A 23910-nucleotide genomic window follows, 5' to 3' on the forward strand; every position below is an offset into this window, starting at 1 on the left:
TTGCAGCGTTTTTTTGGTGGCATTTATGAAACGCCATTATAGATTAATTAAACACAACGTTTTGAAGAAACGCTGTCTCATCTCAGTTAAACGGCGTCGTGTTAGGTCAATTGACTGACCATCCAAAGCTCCGTCTCTTTCAAAATGTCTCTCACTTTCTCTGTCTCTTCCACAACTCAGTCCAAAACCCTTGATTTGAAGCTGTAGCTCTAGCTCTCACTGTCACTTTCACTCATTCTCAAACAAACTCACTCTCACTCGTTCGATTGTAGTCCCTCTCACAGATCTCTCTCTCGCACACCACTCTTCTCTCTCGCAATCGAACTCTCTAGCTGTTCTTCATGGATCTCTGTCGCTCGAGTGCTTTGCACTAGCTGTTCTTCATCAAATCACAGATCCAAAATCGATCTGTTCTTGAACCAGATCGATCTCTCTTGCTCTTATCTCAGGTACATTTTTCATTCTCTTGATCGGTGCACGAGTGTGAGCTGTTGTCTTCTCTACTTTCTCATTGTCAAAGCTGCTGATTAACTCTCTAATTTTTTCATTCTCAGATTAGATCAGATCAGATCAGATCATTATCATTCTTGAACCAGATCGATCTCTCTTGCTCTTTATCTCAGTGTGTGAGTGATTTTCCGATCACACTGCCCAACTCAGTATTCAGCTAGAGAAGACTGGCAGAATAGATGACACCTAGCTAACCTGTAACAGAAAGAGAAGATTCTAGCGATGGTTCGTCCACCCGGGGGCACTCCGACGATCAAGTCAGTATATCTCTCAAAGATAATCAATAGTGCTTAACTCACTAGACAGAATATAAATTGCGTACCTTAGACCTATGGGGGTGCCTTTGTTTTATAGCTAACTCAATCCTTGTCCCAACAGGAGCCTAGCTCTAATGGACTTAGGATTACTATCAATCTTGGACTTCCAGTAGGATTAGGATAAACTCTCTAAGAGCCTTATCCTTTCCTAACTGAAGTCTTCCCCCTTTTCGAGGACTCTTGTGCCTTATCTGCTTATCTCGGACTCCGATATCTTTGGAGGTAACCTCGGCCTTGCCGAGATAACCTCGGTGTCATGACCTGGACACGTGGCACCTCGGCTGACACGTCGGCGTCACCTTGCTACGTGTTGTTACTCAGAAAATATTTCCCCACACTCAGGTACATCAATTAATTCTTGGATTTCGTTTGCTAATAAATTCGTTAACTTTGAAGCCATGGGAGATGCTCCCCTGGATCCTCTAGCAACATATTTACAAATTCATTATGTTTTATGGTTGATCTGGATGTAATTAACACTATTTATGTGCATAGTCTTCTAAGAAAAGTTTGCTTTTCTTTTACTTGGTTAATTAATTCAGTTTTAGATATCTTTTTGGGTACAGTATGTAACTTTAGGATTTTTCGTTCTGATTCTGGATATGATCTTAAAAAACATGAAATTTTAACATCTTACAAACATGTCTTATTCATATAGGACTTTTTTCCGTTCCTAAATGTGGAACCTGCACTCTTTATTATTATTATTATTATTATCTTTTTTCTTGATATTTTTTGGGCCTAATGGCAATGGGGGGAGGGGTTCTCCTTTGCCATAAAACCCGCAAATCTAGATGGAAGTAGGCTTTGATCAAAGGTCTCCAGTATGATTACCAAGTGATTTTTTCTAGCTAAGCTAGCTGGTAGCCTGGCTCCTTCAAAGGACTTGTGTTCTTCAGAGCGAGATTTGTTCGATTCACATTCATATCATAATAGTTTAGGCCTTGTTTGGCAAGTGCCCTTTTTAGCCAAAAAGTTAAAAAGTTACTAAAAAAATCAAAAAGCCAACAACCCATAGCAAAAAGTCAAATATTCCTTTTTCTCTCTACTTTTTCCACATCTTTTGGTAAAAAGCCAAAAAGTTATCCCAAACATACTAGTTTTTTTACATCACATTTTAGCCAAAAAGCCAAAAAGTTACTAAAAAAGCCTGTTCCCAAATGAGGCCTTAGTTTCTTTTTGATGAATTATGGCTTGTAAATTTAGAAATCTCAGTAGTATTTTTAGATATCTTTTTGGAGAAGGGTTGTGTGGGTTGGTTTGTGACCAAAAGATTAGAGGTATATTTTCTAATCTTTCTTTGGTTTAGTTACAAGTCTATTGAAGTCTGTTATTGATCTTTAATGTTGTTCTTTGTCTTCTTTCCGTGAGAAAATGATTTGGTGGATTTATTATTCTTTGTGATTTTTATTTTTATTTTTTAAACCAGAGGAAAATGATGTGGCAATCTGTTTTTAAAGTTGTTTGACCAGTGTCTATATGTTAATTAATTTTCTATTTGTCCATTGGTTTTTTTCTTCGCGAAAATGATTTGGCAAATCTGTTATTCTTCTTGAAGATTATAGTGTGTTTTTTTATAATCAGAGGGAAATGGTGTATGTATGGCTATCTATTTTTAAGGTGTTTGACCAAGGTGAATCTGGTGGGGTATCATATATAAGATCACAGCTGCATTACATTTATGTTTATTTTGAAAATAAAAATGTTATTGATGGGTTGGAGAATGTTGCTTCAGCTGGAATAATAATCCAGATGTAATTGCTTATCTTTTCAATGTCTGTAGTAATGAAGCTGCTTATCTTGCTCCTGTGGTCAAAGAAAGTTTTCAGAACCCGTTAGATTAGGAGATTAATTTTCAACATTTTCAGCATGCTTCGTTTTTTTTAATTTTTTAACCAAAAATGCTTAGTTTGTTTCTTTTTTTTTTTGTTCTTCCCAGTGTGAAGATCTGGCTGGGATATAGTGGGGAATTGCTGAAGTCTTCCAAAGTTAATCTTACTCTGTTTTCTCTGTTGAAGGAGGTCGGTATTTTATATAAATTAGTATCTCATTTGTTCATATCTCATAGTATAAGGGAATTAATTAATTAAATTTTTTGTTTTGCTATTTATACTTTTAAATAGGTTGCAACTGTTGATTCGGTCCCAGTCTCTGTGGTTTCTCTTATTGTGCCCATACAGTCCCCAACGGAAATGCATTTGGCTGTTGGCAAAGGATCCGGGTCTTTTGATGTGTTGATTTGTGACATATCTACCACTACCAGCAAATCTGATAAAATTGGCCCATATGGTGCACATGATCATATTGTAAGTTTCTTCTTGTTGATCAATCTTTTCGCCGAATGATGATGATGATGATCATATTGTTAGTAGTTGTTTTAACACTCAGCAAATGATGGGATTTGGATTTTCATGGGGCCAGAGAATTGAAAGCTACACATTCTGTTCTTACTTTTCTGGAATTAGGCATTTGTTTTGATTGTCATATTCTTGTTCAAGGTCATCGTGATGATTCTAGTATTGAGATTTGCTGTTATTTGAAGGAAAGATTTGTTAATTGCTCTAGCCTCAAAGTCATGTCTTAATTAAAGCATGATTCCTCTCAAAACATTCATCTCATTTTAACATATATACTTGTTCCTTTTAGGTGCTTTAGTGCTGATTTGCAGAAATTAAGGTATATTCTTATCTGAGCATCAAACCAGTGCAAGCATAGGCTTTTGAGGTTTATCTTTTTTTTCTGCTTCGTCCACAGACTTTGATCAGCTTGACAAGCAAGTGCTTAAATCCTTATCATGCCTCAAATCCTAGTACATAAACCTTGGCACCATTGAGTTTTCCAAAGTTCCTTGTAGCTGTCTTTTAGATGTTTAGGAAAATTAGACATTCTCAAAGGGACAGAGAAGTATGAGTTTTTTCTGTCACAGATAAAAATGGGAAAGAGAAAACTCAATTGTAAGGAAGCCTTACTACAGCAGTTCGTTGCTTCACAACCCTTTCTGCTGCTCAGCTTTACCAAAGACCATATTTTCAGTTAGCTTGGTTCTTGTTGTCATTTGAATCAAATATTTTCTCCTCACTGGCAAACACATTTTCCATGAACATACCCCAGTATACTTTGTTGCATTACCACTCTTTCATCTGAACATTCTAGTTTTTTTATTTTTTTTATTAACCTTTATAACTTGCTGTCTCCCGTTTCAAGTTTAAACCTTTCTGAGGAGTTATATTGCTAGGATTGATTTACAAAGGTTGCAAAATGGAAGTTTAAGAGAGATAACTCTGATAACAATTTCTTGGCTAATATTTAGATGTCCAGTGTAATGGAATGATGTTGTTCTGTTTTTTGTATAATCTGATGATTTCAGATCTGTCCTCTTGATAGAACTATATATTGAAAACAGGCATCTCCATGGATAGTGAAAGTGAAAATCATCCTATACCAATCTTAATAATGATGTACATTATGATGAATCATCTGTTAATGACATGCCTGGTCCAATCCTGTTGGCCCAACAGCATAGGACTGCAGGTTGGCAGATTGAGTACTCTTTTTTTGACATAGGTTTCATCATCTATTGTCTTCAGACCAGTTGGGCACTACGAAATGTCAGGGGGCTCACTCTCATGGGCTGATCTTCCTTGCACCTAGGAGAGCCACTCTTGAGAATGAGGAATTCATGATCCTCTGGCCTTCTTACTGCCATCTGTCTTTCTCTTGTCTACCCCACTCTCATCTAGTGCCACTATTTGAAGAATTTTGTTTGCATCTTTTGATGTATGCTCCTTGTAGAGCCAAATCCGGTTTGCATTACATTCAGGCTCGGAATTCCACTAAACTTGTATCACCTGATTGCTTAAACGCCCCTCCATCAACAAGGAGTTATATCTGCTATAATTGTGGAGAGGCATTTTAGTGTTTTTTGTTTGTTTATATTATATGAATTAAATATTTTTCATTATTTTGAAAGTTCATCATTTTATACAAATTTATTTTGGTAGGATTAAATACTTTCAAGGTTGTCTGGTGGCTCAAGAAGTATTCTGACTCAAGACTATTGCAACCTTTGGATAAGTAGTTGTGTACCTACTTTTAGAGCCTTATAACAATTTTGATAGCAGTAACTCAAGGCTGCCTACCGTATTGTCAGTATCCAATTTTTGCTTGATGAAGCATTCCGTAGTTTAGTGTGTTTGTAATATTCTTCTAATTTCAAGAGGAAATCCTTTCCCATGAGACGCATGGTTCTTTCAAAGTTAAACACATGGTTGTAATGACGGTCTACTGTTTTTTTTGAATGTTTAAGTGCTTATAGAACACGACACTTTTGAAGTGCCAGGCTTTGTTATCTGATTGAATATTGCCTACTGACACACATTATTTTCTTATTATTCAATACGATCTTATAATCTGTATTTTCTTCAACAGCGGGCTCCACTCCGTACACCAATTTGTAGCAGAAGAGCAATGTAGCTATTGTTCAGCATCTGTTCCATTTGAATCTACAGTAGATGCTTTCTGCCGAGGTGTGAATTGCAGCGATGGAGTTAGTCTGAGCCACAAACTGTTCCGGTGTGCTGCTTCCATGCAGGTCTGCCCTACTACTACTACAACTACTTCATGGTTTTGCTTGTGTTGTCAGAGACGGACTTCAAATATGGCACCCCAGGCTCTGTTCATCTTCAAGGCTAGAACTACTTTCAAAACCATTATGCCCTTTTTGTGGGATATTGCTACAAAGATTACAACCAGAATTTCTCTATGATATATGAGTGTCAAGGTTAAGGGACCTTAGACATCACAAAATAATATTGTGGACATTATCCATTACTAAAAATGAGATAAGGACCTTAGACTAATTTCTCTCTAAATTCTAATATAATAATATATTTTTTATGTCATGTGATAGTTATTGTGGCATTTTTTGACTAATTTTGAATAGAAGTTAGTTTTAGAAGTAAATTAAGAAAAACTTGAAATATGAAGGGTGAAAGTGAAAGGGAAAAAAAAAAATTTAAATGCTAAAATGTGGAAGTAGCCAAAAGTGTAATTTTCCCTAAATAAAAATAATTTGTGAAAGTTATTGTTTGAAATTCCCTGCAAATGTTTAATATATACGGTGATGGTTGTAACAGAGCCAGAAGCTATTGCTAGGGGTGTAAAAATGGTCCGTAGCTTGTTGGTGGCCCGAAGTCCACCAGCGGCCTGGGGTGGGCCCGGCCCGAACTCTAGCGCAATCCGGGACCCTGGGCCTAGACTGTCATTTTGAAGCTCGGTCCAGTCCGTTGGCATGACCCGACGCAAAAAACTTTGCCCGGCAGGCTACTTGCCCTACTTGCAACCCACTCCCCCAACGGCTCTCTGCCACAGTAACGTTCAATTCAAAATAATAATAATAATATTTAAACAATCAAATAACCGTTAACTTCCAATAGTAAAAAAATTTGACTTTTTTTACAAATTGACCCCCTTTCTTCTACCCACCCAAAAAAAAAAAAAAAAAAAGATTGCCCTCCTTCCAAACTCCTATAAACATTCTGCCTCTCCCATTTTATTTCTCACAAACAATTCTCTCTCCCAACTCTTTCAATTAATTTTGAAATCTCATTCCTAAGTGGCAATTACAATTATAATTGTGCAAGAAGAAATTTTTATGAAAAGAAGCTAATTTTTGTATTGCATTCGCTAATCGATTAATTAGTTGAATTAAATTTATTAGTTACTCATTTTTTTACATTAATTATTTCTTAACATATATTAGTTGTTATTGTTTACTCACTATTTGAATTAATTATTAGTTCTTATATAGTATTTTACTTATACTACAATGAATCTTAATGTTCCTAATGTTTATGTCGATATTACTACATATACTAAACAACATGAATCTGTTGATTCTTCTTCTAATGTACCTAATATCTTTTTTTTAACAGTTGGATTATCATCTAAGGCACGACTAGTAGTGCTTGAGATAATTTCAAAAAAATATCTGTAAATAATCCTGATAGTACAATTACATTTAAAGCAAAATGTAAGTATTGTACACATTTACTTAGTGTTGCATTTACGGGGGATATTAGCCATCTAAGAAGGTATGTTAACAAACATTTATAAAGTCAACAACCTAATATTAGAAATTGAATACAATTAGGGGCTTCATCAACTGGTTGTCATTTGCAAAGATTTTCATATAATCCTATACGTGCATAAAATTATGTAATTAATTATACTATTAAAAAAGAACAACCTTTTATTACTAGTGAATGTCCCGATTTTGTACAAACGATTCATGAAAGTTTTGCACCGCAATATCAAAGTTTTTCAATAAATACTACTAGAAATAAGATTTTAAAGAAATTTGAGGATATTAAAAGTAAATTATTTGGCATCTTCAAAAATTTGAATGGAAGAGCTTTTTTTAACATCTGATCTGTGGTCAAATAGTGGTTTACAATATTAATGTATCATTGCACATTTTATTGATAATGATTAAAAATTAAATAAAATAATTATTTTATTTAGATTAGTTGAACTTCCATACCGTAATTATTCGCTTAGTATAAAAATAAGAAATGCATTATATGAGTGGGCTTTGTAAATAAAATATTTACCATTAGTTTAGATAATGTGACATGTTACAATCTAATTGTAACCCATTTGAAATCAACTTTACAATTACTTGTTGGTGATGATTTATTTCATATTCGTTGCTATGCCCATATTTTAAATTTGATTGTTAAAGAAATTATGCATGTATATGAGACTTCTATATTGGTAATAAAAAATGTGGTTGATACTATTATGTCTTCTGCTAATTGAATTTCACAATACACGGAAATTTGTCAATAAGAAAGTATACTATTTAAAAAATTAATTTTAGATATAGATAGCAGGTGAAATTCAACGTATAATATGTTAAAAAGAGTTTGTAAACAAAGAGAAACAATAGATTTATTTTTTGCAACAACATCAATAGGAGGAGTACTGACTCTCACAGAACTTAATTTGCGCCAAGTAATCTTATATAAAGATTTTCTAAAAGTTTTTGATACTACAACAAAATTATTTTCTTATATATATATATATATATATATTCCTACTTCACCATTTGTTTTATATATGTTAGCAGAAATAATGAAAGTTTTTGTAAACTATATGGGTAATGAATATTATGTAACCATTATTACTGCAATGAAAGAAAAAATTGATAAATATTTGGATCCATTGCCTCATCTTTTAGGTTTAGTCATAATAATTGATCCTACGTATAAAAAAATTAGTTTACAAAAATTTTTAGAACGTATTTTCGCTAATCAAAAACAATTTGCCCTTATTATGCAAACATGCAAAACATTATTTGAATAATACCAGGCAGCTGCATCTGCAAATACACAAATACACACTACACTAGCAGCTTCATCTCAAGGTGAATGATTAAGTGTGTTTTAAGCAATAAAAAATAGAAAAATATCTCAACATACAAGCGTAAGTAATTATGAACTACAAAGTTATTTGGAAAGCCCAACAGTGGATGATTTTGAAAATTTTGACATTTTGGATTGGTGGAAACAAAATGAAACTATGTGGCTTGTACTTTCACAGATGGCCCGTGATATATTAACCGTTCCTATTTCTATAGTTGCTTCATAAATAGCTTTTAATGCAGGTGGACAAGAACTGATCAATTACCGTAATAGGCTTTCACCCCAAATGATTGAGCCACACTGATCATATCTAGAGATCATATGCATGCGCTTACAAGAAGACAAAATTATAGAAAAAATGAGAGAATTCAAAGCGATTTGGATGACATATCCTTGGGCAACGCAAATGAATTATCTGCCTACTCCAATGAATTATCAACAATTTGTTTTTCACTATTTCATTTCGTTATTTTTTTGTATTAGATTGTTGAGGAGGAGTATAATGCAAATGATTGGTAGGCTAGTAGGTGTTAACCTAGTTGGGATGTACTTGATCCATAGTGATGCAATTGTTCTACCATAATCAATAATCCACATTTTATTTTATTTTATGATATAAATTTTTGTAATATTTTATTTCATTTTGAAATCAAAATTATTCATTCAATAAATATTATCTATTTAATTTAATGATTGTAATATTGAAAGTTTTATTTTGATATATATAAAATTATTCATCTCAAAAGAAAAAAATTACATAATTTCATACTTTTTCAGTCATAAGTTCATAACCAAAAAAAATAAGTCATACATAATTAAATTTAAATACCACCATACATGAAACATAATCAAACATCTCATTAATTTTGACTAAAATACTCTAGTACAATTTTTCTTTTGTTTTTTATCCCTCATAAATAATCTATATATGTAGACGTGCCCGCGGAGGGGGGCCTTATGCTACTACAGTTCGGACTCGCGATTTTGTTGTCGCGGTTCTTAATCTGAACCAAAGAGTCCAAATCTGGCAAATCGTTTTGAGAAACAGATTTTTGAAAAAAGTAGTGCCAAACATGGACTGCTTTGCCAGATACAGAGTCGCCACCTAAATATTTTTTAATGGGGAAATTTAGGAAACCTTGACTCGGTGCCGAAGGCCACATGTCCGTCATCACCGGAGTTGTCTCGGCTCGGGAGCTTGGGTACGATCGGGGAAGGTCAGCTATGAGCACCCCCTTTCGCCCGGTTCGAAGACCGGCCTCTACTAACCATGATATCCGATTTTGAAAACATTACGTGTTCTTATTCCATTTATTAGCCTAGAATTACTATGTTATGCGCACAGCAAACAAGTATAGACTAGATTGCCTAATTTGGAAATAAGCATTGCATATCCGTTCGGTTTTGAAAAGTGCTTTGGAATTTGCTACCCGCAAGTAGGCTAAAATACGGATTTCAACGAGTTTTTCCAACTCAAACAATCCAACCTCCACCCACAGGCATTTCAAACAGTTTATCATATAAGCATTTAGCCGCATGGCAAGCATACTGTCATGGCAACATTCACACGCATGCGGGATGCTAAAGCGTAAACACTTACATCGTACTCCGTGCCAAAACAATAAACTAGTTAGCAAACATGCGTGATCCTAGCTCATGTTAAAAATGGCTAATGCAACACATGCAACAATGCAATCTAGACAGGCTCGGCTAACCCTAAACATGGCATGTGAAATGCGATCAATTACCACATATTCAATTTGTGAATTGAAGTACAGATGCAGTTAGCGTGATGTACCGAGCCTAATGTATGTAATACAAATGTATGGATGCACGCATGCATAGCATAAGGTATGCTAATTTTAAAGATGCCCTAATCTACCATCATAAGCAGGTAAATAAAAGGGAAGAAAGAAGTGGGGATTGGAAGACATACACTCCACTCACACACACTTATTACAGATTTGCCCTCACTCGGAGGGACCAAATAAATATTACAAATTAATTAACTACACAAGCTAATTAAATATTACAAATTGCCTAATCAACTAAGCAAATTTAATTAAACTAAGAAAACAGTAAATCGCCTCGGGAAATGCGCCGCCATGCGTGAGCTGCCTCTGTTTTCCTTCCTTCACTTCTCTGGAGGTTGACAAAACCTCAAGACTGCTTTTCTGGACAATGAGGAGTGCCACCGGCTGAATGGAATTGCCACCGGCAGTGTGGTATGGCCACTGGCACAAAACGAAGCTGTCGGCAGAGAAATGATTGCCGGTCTGCACTTTACACTGCCGGTCGGCAGAGTGTTCCTGCAGAATCTGCAAATGACAGCAACAGGGGGCAAGGCAAAGCATGGCAGCACAATTCAAGGCATATATGCACCAACCATGTCCCTTATCATGGTAATGACTCAAAGGGGCATGTGCCTCGATTCTCGGACCACCAATCACGCATTTCCATGCATGATGGCCCAAGGAATCAAGTATGCAACTTTCATGTCAAATGAAATGCAAACCAATCAAACAAACTAAGGCCCAATTCCTATCATCAAGTCAAGGAACAAGGCATACATGCAAGATGCAATGTAACCTAAGCATGCAAGCTAAGGATGCAACATGACATGGCAACAAGCTTATGCAAGCATACAAGCAAACATGGGACCATGCAAATGGATGTAAAGATGGACTTATACAAGACTTGGGCAGCTCTAATAAGGCCCAAAACAGTAGCCAAAATGCCCAAAAATGGAGGCTAAACACACATGCACACATACACATGTTATGGTCCAAACCTCAAGCATTAAGCAAGCAACATTCAAGCACACTTGACAAGAGATTTCATGGACGATTAGCATGCAACATGAGCTCTAAAATCATGCTATAAAATGATGCCCAATCACGTTAAACAAGACAAGCAAATGCATGCAAGCATGGTCCAAATACTTGAGGCAAGTCATGAAGCTTTGAAGCACATTTATCACAACAATCATGGCATGCATTAAACAACTAAAAACAGGTTTTTAGCATGTTAAAACAAGGCTAAAGGACTACTTAGATGGCATCTAAGTGGCTCAAATTTAGAGGTATGCACAAGTGCCAAAACAAGGAGCATTGCTACACAAGCTTATGAGGCATTAAAGATGCATTCAAGGCAAACACATAGGCATGAAAATGGGACTGAAATAACATGTAGGGTGACCCCAAATCACCAAATCAATGTCAAGATGTCATGCTATACATGCACATACTTAAGGCCAACAAGCCGGAATGCAAAGGAACTATACTAAGCACGCCAAGATCAACCCAAACACTTATGGACAGACCTAAAACATGTCAAGATAAGCACAAAATCTTCACAATTGTAAGCCTAAAACATGCTAGAAACAAAGGCACACAACCTAAGACATGTTAAGGGATCACAAGGCATTACATGGAAACTATGCTAAGCATGCATGGAGTACCAAAACCAATTTAAAATCATGTTATATTATGGAAATGTAAGCATGAAAAACAGTCTATACATGCTCAAACACACACTCAAACATAGGCTCCCTTTAGAGACCAAAACATGCCCTTTTCAAGGACAACAAGGAGAGGGGGTGGCCCTCTCCTTCTAGAGACTTCAAGGCACCATCTCCACCACTGAAATCCCTCAAGATTTCAGTGGTGAAGAGGCCCAAACACCAAAGTCCCGAAACTAGCACAAAATAGCACAAAATGAGGCCTTTCAAGGCCTAAGAGGGGTCAAACACCCTCAAACCACAAAACACTCTTAATAAACAATCAAGAGGGCCTAAAAATAGAACTTTTTTGTGTTATACAATAAGCACGAAAACAGCTCTAAGATAGGTAGAAAATCAATGCAAAAATGGAGAATAAAGGTGTTAGTTTCTTACTCTTGATGACCCCTTCAACAATGGTGCTCCAATGGCCTCCCTTGGCTTGAATCTAACACCAAAACTTCAAAATCAGTCCCTTAGAACCTCAGTAGCTAGACAAAGGTGAAACACTAGGTGTTTATGTGCAATAGTAAGACACAAAACACCTAGAGCACAAAAGAGAGGGAAAGAGAGGTAGGATGTGTATCTAACCCTAACCCTAAAACCAGAGCTTAACAATGGCTGTCTAAGCTCTCAAAATATCTCGAGTGTCTAACCTTTTTGCAACAAGAGAGAGTCCCTCTCTATATAGAAGCCTTTGTATTGTAAAGCTTACAAGACAAGCTTCATAAGAGGGAGATCCCTCCATACACGTGTATGGAGGGGAGCAAAAGCAAGACAGCTGTCTTAAAATATCTGCAAAAGCAGATGCACAGTAGTCGGCCGGCCAAAAATGCCATCTTGGCAAAAAAAAGTGCCGACCGGCACTAAATAGTGCTGACCGGCAACAAAAAGTGCCGGCCGGCAATAAAAAGTGCCGATGGAAGCAAAAACCAGCCGGTGGCCTCTAGCCACTACCGGTGGTGGGTGGGGATGGTCTACAAGCCCTACCCTGCCTCTCCAAGGCAAAACACAAGTGTTTGGTGTAAAACCAGACACTAAACAGTCATGTTCGGAGATCCTGAGGCAAGGCGCGCGAGCCGAGACCTCCGGGAACTCCAAACGAACACAAACACAGATAATCACCGAGTGTTCAAACGGTGACGTCCAAGTCTTGAGGACGGTCAAAAATGGGGTGTCTACAGTTGCCCCTCTTTGACAGAACTCGAAAGTCATAACAATGATGGGAGTGAATGTTAAAGCCCAGAGACGACCCATTTTTGACAAGGCCGAAGACTTAGACAAACATGCAAGACAATCAAGATATGCGCCCGAAGGCAGGGACAAAATGCAAGACAATGCACAGAGCCAGACATAACTTATGATCATGCAAAGAAAGCTGTAACGAAGCACACATGCGACAGTTTTAAGCCAGCATACACCGAACTACACTATAATGCAGAAAGGATGTAAGAGAATTATGCAATTCTCAATACGTTTCACTCGGGAGATACAATACCTGTGCGGCTCATCTGGTTGCACCAGCCTCAAATGAACCGTACATACAATATCGTGCCTGAAAAGAAAACAAACTTAACAGGTACAATATCGTTAGCAACATGCATAGTAGTATACTCGAAATGCGTGACAGCGCAAAGCAAGTGGGGAGCATAACAATGCTGTGGAAATACAAACATGTAAGTGGAGCATGCGGTCTACGCCGGCAGCGAAATTGATCATAAGCATGTGGCCTACGCAGGTAATGAAATCAACAAATTATGCGGTCCACGCAAGCAATATATGCGGTCTACGCAAGCAATGAAATTAATATGGGGTCTACCCAAACGAAACATGCGGTCTACGCAGGTAATGATATAATGCGGTCTACGCAATCAAAACATGCGGTCTACGCAGGTAAAGAAATTGAACGATAAATATGCGGTCTACGCAAGTAAAGAAATTGATCAATTATGCGATCTACGCAAGCAATGCATGCGGTCTACGCAGGTGAAGAAATTGAACAATAAATATGCGGTCTACGCAAGTAAAGAAATTGATCAATTATGCGGTCTACGCAAGCAATACATGCGGTCTACGCAGGTAAAGAAATTGAACAATAAATATGCGGTCTACGCAAGGAAAGAAATTGAACAATTATGCGGTCTACGCAAGCAATACATGCGGTCTACGCAGGTAAAGAAATTGAACAATAAATATGCGGTCTACGCAAGGAAAGAAATTGAACAATTATGCGGTCTACGCAAGCAATACATGCGGTCTACGCTGGTAAAGAAATTGAACAATAAATATGCGGTCTACACAAGTAAAGAAATTGATCAATTATGCGGTCTACGCAAGCAATACATGCGGTCTACGCATGTAAAGAAATTGAACAATTAATATGCGGTCTACGCAAATAAAGAAATTGAACAATTATGCGGTCTACACAAGCAATACATGCGGTCTACGCAGGTAAAGAAATTGAACAATAAATATGCGGTCTACGCAAGGGAAGAAATTGAACAATTATGCGGTCTACGCAAGCAATACATGCGGTCTACGCAGGTAAAGAAATTGAACAATAAATATGCGGTCTACGCAAGGGAAGAAATTGAACAATTATGCGGTCTACGCAAGCAATACATGTGGTCTACGCAAGCAAAGAAATTGAACAATTAATATGCGGTCTACGCAAATAATAAAATTAATTACAAACATGCGGTCTACGCAGGTAATGTAATTAGCATGCGGTCTACGCAGGCAATACAATTAATAACTATGCATGACAATGCAAAAGTGGATGCAAAATGATATGCAATATATACAAAACAATGTATGAACAAGGCAAACGAGGCACGCATGCCAATGCAAACGAGGCACGCATGTCGATACAAATGAGGCACGCATGCCGATGCAAACGGGGCATGCATGCCGATGCGAGATGAGGCACACGCGCCGATGGGAATGAGGCACACGTGCCAATGAAAATGAGGCACACGTGCCGATGCAGAATGAGGCACACGTGCCGATGCGGAATGAGGCACACATGCCGATGCGGAATGAGGCACGCGTGCCGATGAAAATGAGGCACACGTGCCGATGAAAATGAGGCACACGTGCCGATGCGGAATGAGGCACACATGCCGATGCGAAATGAGGCACACGTGCCGATGAAAATGAGGCACACGTGCCGATAAAAATGAGGCACACGTGCTGATGCGAATGAGGCACACGTGCCGATGCGAAATGAGGCACACGTGCCGATGAAAATGAGGCACACGTGCCGATGAAAATGATACAAATGAGACACGCATGCCTTATAAAACACGAAATGATGCGAAGTGTGACACGCATGCCATACGAAATGTAAATGGACTTAAATGCGTAACAACGCACGTGTTTTGAGATGCACGACAATGTAGACGATGCGCGAGACGACGTATGTCTTGAAATACGCGACAATGCTAGTAATGAAAATACAATAACAATGCATGAGGGATGTGCATGACAATGCAGGGGGTGCGTGTTGCAACGCATGTAGTATGCAAAACCATGCAACTATGAGGCGCGTGATAGCGCGATGTAATGCACCGAAGTTAGTGCGGCGAACGCGTGCAACGCATATGGGGCAACTTTTGAATTTAAAAGGATACAAAAAGGATACTTCTTGCACAAATTCGAGTGCCACGCACAGAAGACACGACCCGAGGTCACAACGGAGGCCGGTTGAGCGTCGGAGATGCACTTTCTTGCACTTTCTTGAGCTATGAAGACCAAAAACTACTCATATGGCCCAAACAAGGCTGTGGGAATACCACCGGCCGGGAGGGGAGGCCACCGGCTGTCCACCGGCTGTAAAATAACTCCATCGGCACTAAATAATGCCGGCCGGCACAAAATATTGCCGACCGGCAAAAAGTTGCTCAGTCGGGGCAGTTTCAAGATTTCACTTCGGGTGTTTTAAAATAGGGTTTCAAACCCTATTTGCTCACTTCCCCACCGCCGAAAACTCTCACTCTCTCTCTCTAGAGTGTTTTTCTCTCATTTTTCGCTCGTTTCTTCGCGTTCTACGCCCATTTCGTCGTCGGATTCGCGATTTTCTTCGCGTTTCGGACATTTTCAACCGATCACATCTTTGTTTCGGTGCCTCGTTTGGCGTTCCTGCCTTTTCGGGGTTTGTTCCCCTTGCTTTCCTCTTCATTCCTGTGCCTTTTCACATTCTGGCCTTTCCGGCCATTTTCGACCCTCTCGGGAGTTGACTTTTTGGTTGACTCTTCGCATTCCAGCCCGGTTTCCCTTCCTCCTGCCATTTTCACATCATTCCTGACATGGCGGACGACATTCCACGTGGCGGGACTCCCCCAGACCACGAGATGGATCCCGGGGTCGAGCTCCTACCGTTGAGCGAGCGCCCGTTCGACCCAGCGACCTACCGACCGACGATCCATGTTCTGCCCCCCGACGGCCTGCGTCAGTTCCGGAGCTTCGAGAGGCACGTGGCGCCCGAGCTATTGCTGCGCGAGCCTACCTCCCACCTTTCATTCGGCACTTCCGAGGTAACTCTCTTTCTTCTGCTTTACTTTCCGCAATGTAGGATACAAAACTGTCATAGTTAGTTGTACTCTTTAGCTGCTTGAATCTGACATGCTATACACCATAGTTGACTGTAGACATACATACAACTGATATCTGCTTGAGACTGACACATGCACACACACTGCACTAGCCCCGAATCACTCATACATACTGCAATCACTGTATTTGTCTGAATCTGTTAAATTTGCACGCATGCTATATCTGTTCTGAAACACCCGAACACGCTGACACATCACACGTTGTAGTTCACTGTAAGCACACCGGCACCCAGTATTTGTCTGAATCTGTCAAACTTGCACACATGCTTTATCTGCTCGAAACCACCCAAACACGCTGACACATCACACGTATTTCACTGTAAGCACACCGGCACCCGGTATTTGTCTGAATCTGTCAAACTTGCATGTATGCTACATCTGCTTTTTCAAAGCTTCATTTTTGAATGTTGTCTTGCAATTGTTATTTTCTGTTTACAGGAGGGTTCCCATACCATCCGCGGGTATGGGAACACTGGCGCTCGGGAGTGGTACGATGAGCTCCCTGACGCGGTCCGACGCATAGTGGACCGGGCGGGCTTTGGCGCCTTCTGTCGAGGACTCTCTAGGCTTTCCACCTGCAGACCTCTCCTTGCCGCTCTGGCGGAGAGATGGTGGGACACCACCGATTCGTTTCACTTTTCCGCTGCAGGGGACATGACGATGACCCCTTACGATTTCTCGATGCTCACTGGCATCGGGGTAGGGGGTGCTCCGATCCCATTCGATATCGACATGGATGAGTGGACCGCCGCTCAGGTCCATCTGCTGGGAGAGGCCCCACCTCTTGCTCGTCCAGGCTTCGTGCGGTACTCCTGGTTCGAGGTACAGTTTAGGGTCCAGCCCGTGTTGGAGGAGGAGGCGCAGATGACTCAGGAGGACGTGGAGAGGTACGCCAGCGGCTTTCTGATGTTCTTATTCGGGACGACCATCTTCGCCGACAGGGCGAACACCGTGCCTCTCTGTCTTCTCAGCGCACTGGTGGACGTTCGAGACATTTTGCATTATGACTGGGGTGGCGCCGCTCTGGCCACTCTCTACGGGTACATGAGCTCGGCTTCTCGCGGCAGCGGCCAGTTGCTTGGAGGCTATTGGCGGGCTTGGGAGGTACATTTCTTCTCCGCTTTTCATTTCTGTCCGATATTTTCTGTACTCTGTACACTGCACACACTGTAGTCTGCTTTATACTTGCTGTATATTGTACACACGGCACACACATACATTCTGCTTCACACTGACTGTACACTGCTCACACTGTACACTGCACACAATACACTGCACAACACACGGCTCTGCCATTTCTGCTTTATTCTGTATATTCTGTTTTTTTTGATAAATGCACTGGTATTTACCTTGCAGTTGTGGGTTTACGCCTACTTTCCTAGGCTTGCCCCCGTACCAGTCACAGAGACTCCCCTGGTCGTCCCTTTCTCACGGCGCTTTGACGGGAGATGCACCCGGCGGCCGCGAGAGACTTTTGGCTTTTTCCGCCGATACTTCGACACCATTACCCCGACCGAGGTATGTTTTACTTGCAGTTCATTTAAGCTTCGCTTTCCCACTGCATATTTCAATAACAGTAGATAACAAACTGTCTGTCACTTTCAGGTCACTTGGCGGCCGTGGGCTCCATTGCCGGCGGTGACGCGAGATCGGTTTGCCGGTGCCGATGAGACCTCACGTTTCCGGATCTTGCTGGAGGGCCCGGTCTGTCGGGCTTGGTACCTGGGTGAGCGTTTCCTACGCCAGACCCTGGGGTTACCTGAGCAGATAGTCCCGGTTCACCCTCCTGCGGATATGAGGGAGACCGAGATGCTCACCAGCGAGCAGATGGACGATTACACCATTGGCTGGGAGGAGGCCGGCTTCCGAGGCACCGGCGACTATCGGGAGTACGTACAGACGTACCTGATGCGACCCCTGAGCGGTGGCCGTCGAGCGGAGGGGACCAGGCCTGTGGTGCTAGCGGCTGGGGCAGGGGTAGGAGCTGGAGCGAGAGCTTCGAGGAGGGCCCGAGTCCGTGGCAGGGGCGGAGCTCAGGGAGGACGGGGGGCTGGTTGGCCCGCCCTGCCTGCTGTATTGACTTTCCAGGGACAGGGTGGGGTGACCTATCAGATCCCCTTCGCCCCTCCGCCAGCTGATCACGAGTTCGTCGGTGTCCCCGACTTACCTCCGGTATGTATTACTGCACTTTGTACAATCACTTCATTTTAGTTTATTTGATATTCCACAGAATACTGATGCATCTAATACTTTTGCAGGCTTCTTCTGAGTACACCCGTCAGTCGTTGGCGATGAATGCCTCGATGATGGGGATGCTTCATCGGACATTTGACCTCCTAGCCCTCTACAGCATACCGGTATGTTCTTCTGACACTGGCCTCAAACCATTCATACACTGCTTTACATAATCTGATGCACGGCACAACACCTGATACACTGATCTCACAGCATCTGATACACTGCATACACTGCATTCCGCACTGTACTCTGCACTGATAAACTGCTCACGGCATTCACACTGTACTCATACACTGCATTCTGCACTGATAAACTGCCCACGGCATTCACACACTGTACTCATACACTGCATTCTGCACTGATAAACTGTTCACGGCATACTGATGCATTTCCCTTTTTATGTGCTTTTTCAGCCTCCTTTCCAGATTCCCATGGTAGGAGGTGCTTCAGCTGGACCTTCCGTCCCTGCCCGGGGGAGAGATGAGGAGGGCCGAGTATTCCCCCGCTCCAAGGCGGGGCGCACTCATGTCGGGAGTAGCTCACGAGCTCCAGTCCCGGATGATGATGATGACGAGGAGTCATGGGCGGAGGCAGAGGCGGAGTCCGAGTCATCGGAGGAGGAGACCGGAGGCGGTTCTAGCTCGGGCTCTGACGACGATGCTGATGATGCTCCTGGACCCTCGTCCAAGAAGAGGACCAGGACAGACTGACGGCCCTTGGAGTGCTCGACACAGATGCAGATTTTTGTTATTTTTCTCCTTTCTTGTACTTTTCCTCTTTTCCTTGGTAGTTAGATTACCTTGTATTGCCGCAGGCAGATTTTGTTTTTTTCGAAACTTTGTACCTAAAAAAAAAAGATTATGAAATGAACAGATTTTTGCTTAAAAAGTGTTACATTTACATATCTCATGCATTGTGTCGCATTCCATCATGCTACACCTCAATGTAGATGAAATTGATTGGTTGTCTGAAAATTGAACACTCGCACTTGTAATAATCAGATAACTAAACAGCCGACAGCAAAATAACCCAAGCAGCCCACTGCCTGATTCTGGATACACAGCCCTTGCTCTACTGGGGATTAATCTGTATACAGCCCTTAGCACAGCATTCGGTTTATCCTGCACACAGCAAATTCTGAACAAACGGCCCAATCTGACAAGACGGACTGCAGCGGTGAAACCAGCCGGAGTTGAAATACAATCGGATATAGAGAATGGCACAATATTCTGAGCATAAATGATTAACTTTCGGAAAAGGGGTTTTCTTAGCCGGGGTATCGAGCCTACAACTGAACACAGCAGGGAGGACTCAAACAAAGAGGTACACGACCTAAACATAACGAGACACGCTCGGGAAAGACTAAAAAACAAAAGACGAGACCGTCAAGTCAAAGAGACACAACACACAGACGCGTAAATGAAGACGGGGGATTTCTGATCATGAGGAGCCAGTTCAATCTGGGTATTGTTTCACACCTCCTTCTGATTTGTGATTCTCACATCACTCGGCTCTCGAGCTCGGATTTTCTCTCAAAACCCTTTTCCTCACTTTTCTCTCAACTTACACCTCTCTATTCTTCATTCTCACATTTTTCATCCCTCCCCAGGGTGATTAATGGATAAATAGAAAGGTGTGGGTTCATGCTCAACACCGTTAGCTCACGGCTATTTCTTCTGGCGGGTAGAGCGCTCTTCTGGCAAGTACGTCGATGACGGGGGAAAGACAGAATGCCTGGCTCAACTGTGCCCCTAGTTCATCATTTTAACCATTTTTTGTTTTTGCTTTCTACTAAAACAAGTTTGATCAAAATGAGAGTCAGATTAACGTACTTGCTCGATTTTTGATTTGAAAAGTATGCAAGTCAGGCTGCCAGCACTGAAAATTTTCCTTTTTGGGTCCAAGACAATGGTCCAGTTTTGGAAAATGGAATAGTTTTCGAGAAAATAGTCAACCTCAGTAAAAATTTTCAAAAACTATTTTTCAAACAGTCAATGCTTAACGAGCATGGAACTTACTCTTTGAGACGCGCAACCTTGGATCGGAGGCAATGGAAAATTGCCCCTGGTTTGAAAGGGAGGGAGGCAACGGAAAGTTGCCCCTGGTTTGAACGGCGTCTCACGCCGACTCGCGGCAACGGAAAGTTGCCCCTTGTTTGGGATGGTGCCGCAGCAATCCGCAGACAGTCTTCATTGGCGGTGGTCGAACTTTCGGACACAGAGATGACGAAGACGGTCACAACACATATATGGACACAATCACCTTGAAGGGTGTTGGCAACTGGACTTTGGGATGAAATCGAAACCATTGCGTGGACTGAGACGCTATGAAAGCGTTGGGGGCTGGACTTCATGATGAAGTTGCCTACGTATCCCAAACATGGGAATCAAGCCTCACGTAGTTCCGGTTAAGGTACACTCGGGTATTTTAACCTTCACTTTTCAGGCTCTAATTTTTGCCAAGGTGCCCGATGCGGGTTTTCGACCTTGCGAGCTTCTTTTCATTTTCTATTTCTTTTTCATTTCTTTTTCTTTTCTTTTTTGCATTTTTTGTCTTTTTCTCTTGCTCTAACTTTTGCCTGGGTCGCCCTTCCGGGTTTTCGGCCCAGCGAGCCTCTCAAAGGGTAAAAGTGTAACAAGTCCATGCCAAATGGTTTTTTGAATTGAAGCCTCTCTGTGTCTAGGAGAACGGCTATTGCACTGATTTGCAGAAGAATCCATCATGGTTGCTCTACGAGCTTCTTCTGGTGAGATCTACTCGTTTTGATTCGGCTTTGGTGCCTCTTGGTTGAAGGCTACTTCAAAACTGGCCACACGGGCCTTCTCTGACAGTCGATCGTTTGAATGTTCTGAACGGGTTCAAGGTTCAAACAGGTTGAATCTTGAGGCTGAGAGCGATCCTAGGCTGCGCAATCTCAAGAGCGATTCCACACAAGTCTTCACAAGGCCGCGTAAAACATTTGTTTTTGAAAGTTTTTAAGAAAGCGACAAATCGCTCGCGCCGAAGATAGTGTGGAACCGATCTGGATCAAGCCAGGATCCTTCTCAGTACTCACGCCGACAAGCATGATTTCATTCATAAAAAGGCTTAGCATGCTTCTCTTCCTCTCAAAAATGATCAAAGTTTTGCAAAATCCGAGGAATTCCTTCCTCTTCGTTTTTATCACCGCAGTGTTCAAAAGGGTTTCTCTTTTTGAAAAACTTAGGTTAATGCAATGACTTCAAGGCACAGAAGAGCAGGCGAGATGTACTGTCAGCCCATTCAAATTCTCTGGCACTCATGCTGAAAGCAAGCATGAAAGTGAGATAGCAACAGCTGTTTCATTCAGATTTGTTGGTGTAACTGGCCCCTCGGCAGAAACAGACTCAAAAAACAAAAACAGGTAATTACAAGACAAAACGGTGTTCGGGACAACAACCCCAGAATCACCTGGTATTATATACAAAGGGGACTGACTCGATACAGCAAGACAGACCCTTAAGCAAAAAGACTGACTCAAGACAAAGAGACAGACTCAAAACAAAAGACCGACTCGATACCCAAGCTAGGATTTACAAAGTTAGCGTTCACAGCCACTCAAAAATGCGTGCCAGACGCTACATTCAAAACACATCCAGATGCCGCCCGCAGGTGGTTTACTTTCTGATTACATACTTGCAGTGTCCTCAAAGTCCAACAGCTCGGTAGTAACAGACTTCGCTGAGGTGGGTGGGAGGATAACCTCATTGTCAATCAAATCTTGCACCTCATGACGGAGGCGGAAGCAATTGTCGGTAGCATGGCCTGTCTGCTGGTGGTACGCACAGTACTGAGCAGCATCATGCGTTGCAGGGAGATTCTTCGGGAGAGGCCGAGGCTCCAAGGGTTTAAGGTGTCCTTTCTCGGCAAGGATCTAAAGTGCCTTGGACAAAGGCATGTAGAGAGCATGAAAGGCCCTGCGCCCCCGGGGTAGGTACTTTTGAGCGCCCTTACTAGCTGAACAGGCGAAGGGGTCGGCAGGCGCCACCTTGGTTTTCTGATCTTTCCCGGGTGCAGGGGCGGGAATAGGAGGAACTGCCTTGGCATGACGGGGCCTATCCCGATTTTCTGACTGGCTTGAACTACCCTCAGGTGGAGTGGGGAAAGCATCCTCCACAGTTTTTATCACAACTGCGGATATATGTTGCTTGTTCATCCCCCCGACTTTCAAAGCCTCGACTGCCCACAGTAGTTGTTCGATAGGATCAACATCTACCTTCATTTTGTCTTTTCCTCCGGTCTTAGCCTGGTCAAGGGTTTGGGTTGCTACTTCAGAGCGAAGCCCGGTTGTTGCCGACATGTCGTGGCTGTAGCTGGAAGCCACCTCTGGCTGGCTGAGCTCTATCACAATCCACCCCAGCAGCGGGGGTTCCTGTGGTGTGAAATTCCCGGCATACGGTGCCGCTGGGGGCGAAGCTGACATTCCGTAGGCGAGATCCGCCACAGAACTCTGGAGATCACCTATCATCCCCATTAGTTCAAAGGTGGTGGGCTCACGAGCCTGATACAACTGGGGGGCCCAGACTGGGTGCACAACGGGCGACCTGGGCGGATATAGCATATCCAAGTTGGTCTCACTTTGTAGAGCGATCCCTTGATCCAATGCAGTTATCATAACCACGATCTCTTCTGTATTATGTGCCGCCATAAGTCCTGCCTCAGCAAGGGGAGACACTGGCTATTCTGTATCAACTCTCCGACTCTCTGTACTGAAAGGAAAAACAGACAGCATTTCAGCCCAAACTGATCAAACACGGGTGTAGCCAAACAACTGTACCCTACTGCTGATCACTATTCCCAGAAATCACTGTTCCCGAAAACTGAACCCTAATACCCACGGATAACTGATTCTCATAACTGATATGGATACTGGTGTCCTCAGGTTTGATACTCAAACTTGCAAACCGATATATATTTTCCCTGTAGAAATACATTCTAAAAGCACACAGCAAGTAAAGAGAGCTCAATCACCCCTATGTTGGGGTAGGGTTTCCCTGTCCTATTTTGTCAGGAGCTAGGGTTCTACTATGCACACAGCAGTTCTCAAACAACCTAACATCGGGTAAGCAACCTGTCCTAACTTGGAATGGTCACTATGGATCCGAATATGCACTAGGTCGAATGGTCGAAAAGGGTGCCCCGATAAAAAACCGGGGTTTGTGTTCCCATGCTGTCAGAGCCCATAACCGGTCAGCCTTATGGTCATGCCTTGACAAGACAAGCCTCCGGCAAACCGTTCAGGAATGGCAGATGGCAAACACTGTGTTCCTAGGCGCACCAATGCACATGCA

The 23910-nt window shown here is 41.8% G+C and overlaps 1 protein-coding gene across 1 annotated transcript; it reads left to right on the forward strand.

Annotated features, from left to right (window-relative positions):
• Positions 1-1183: 1183 nt before the first annotated feature.
• Positions 1184-5728, forward strand: LOC114317450 (uncharacterized). The gene is made up of 4 exons (XM_082921581.1): positions 1184-1257; positions 2767-2848; positions 2951-3133; positions 5256-5728. The coding sequence occupies exons 1-4, from the start codon at positions 1226-1228 to the stop codon at positions 5298-5300; spliced, it is 342 nt and encodes a 113-aa protein (XP_082777707.1). The 5' UTR covers positions 1184-1225; the 3' UTR covers positions 5301-5728.
• Positions 5729-23910: the final 18182 nt, after the last annotated feature.

Source organism: Camellia sinensis, chromosome 3 (assembly GCF_055761805.1).
Source record: "Camellia sinensis isolate YWXY chromosome 3, ASM5576180v1, whole genome shotgun sequence".
Taxonomy (NCBI): Eukaryota; Viridiplantae; Streptophyta; class Magnoliopsida; order Ericales; family Theaceae; genus Camellia; species Camellia sinensis.

Bases quoted from the DNA above. Each gene is read 5' to 3' on its own strand.
- LOC114317450 (XM_082921581.1), top strand. From the start codon at position 1,226: ATGGGAGATGCTCCCCTGGATCCTCTAGCAAC. The intron at 2,849-2,950 runs GTCGGTATTTTA...ACTTTTAAATAG, and splicing joins TGTTTTCTCTGTTGAAGGAG to GTTGCAACTGTTGATTCGGT. The intron at 3,134-5,255 runs GTAAGTTTCTTC...TTTCTTCAACAG, and splicing joins ATGGTGCACATGATCATATT to CGGGCTCCACTCCGTACACC.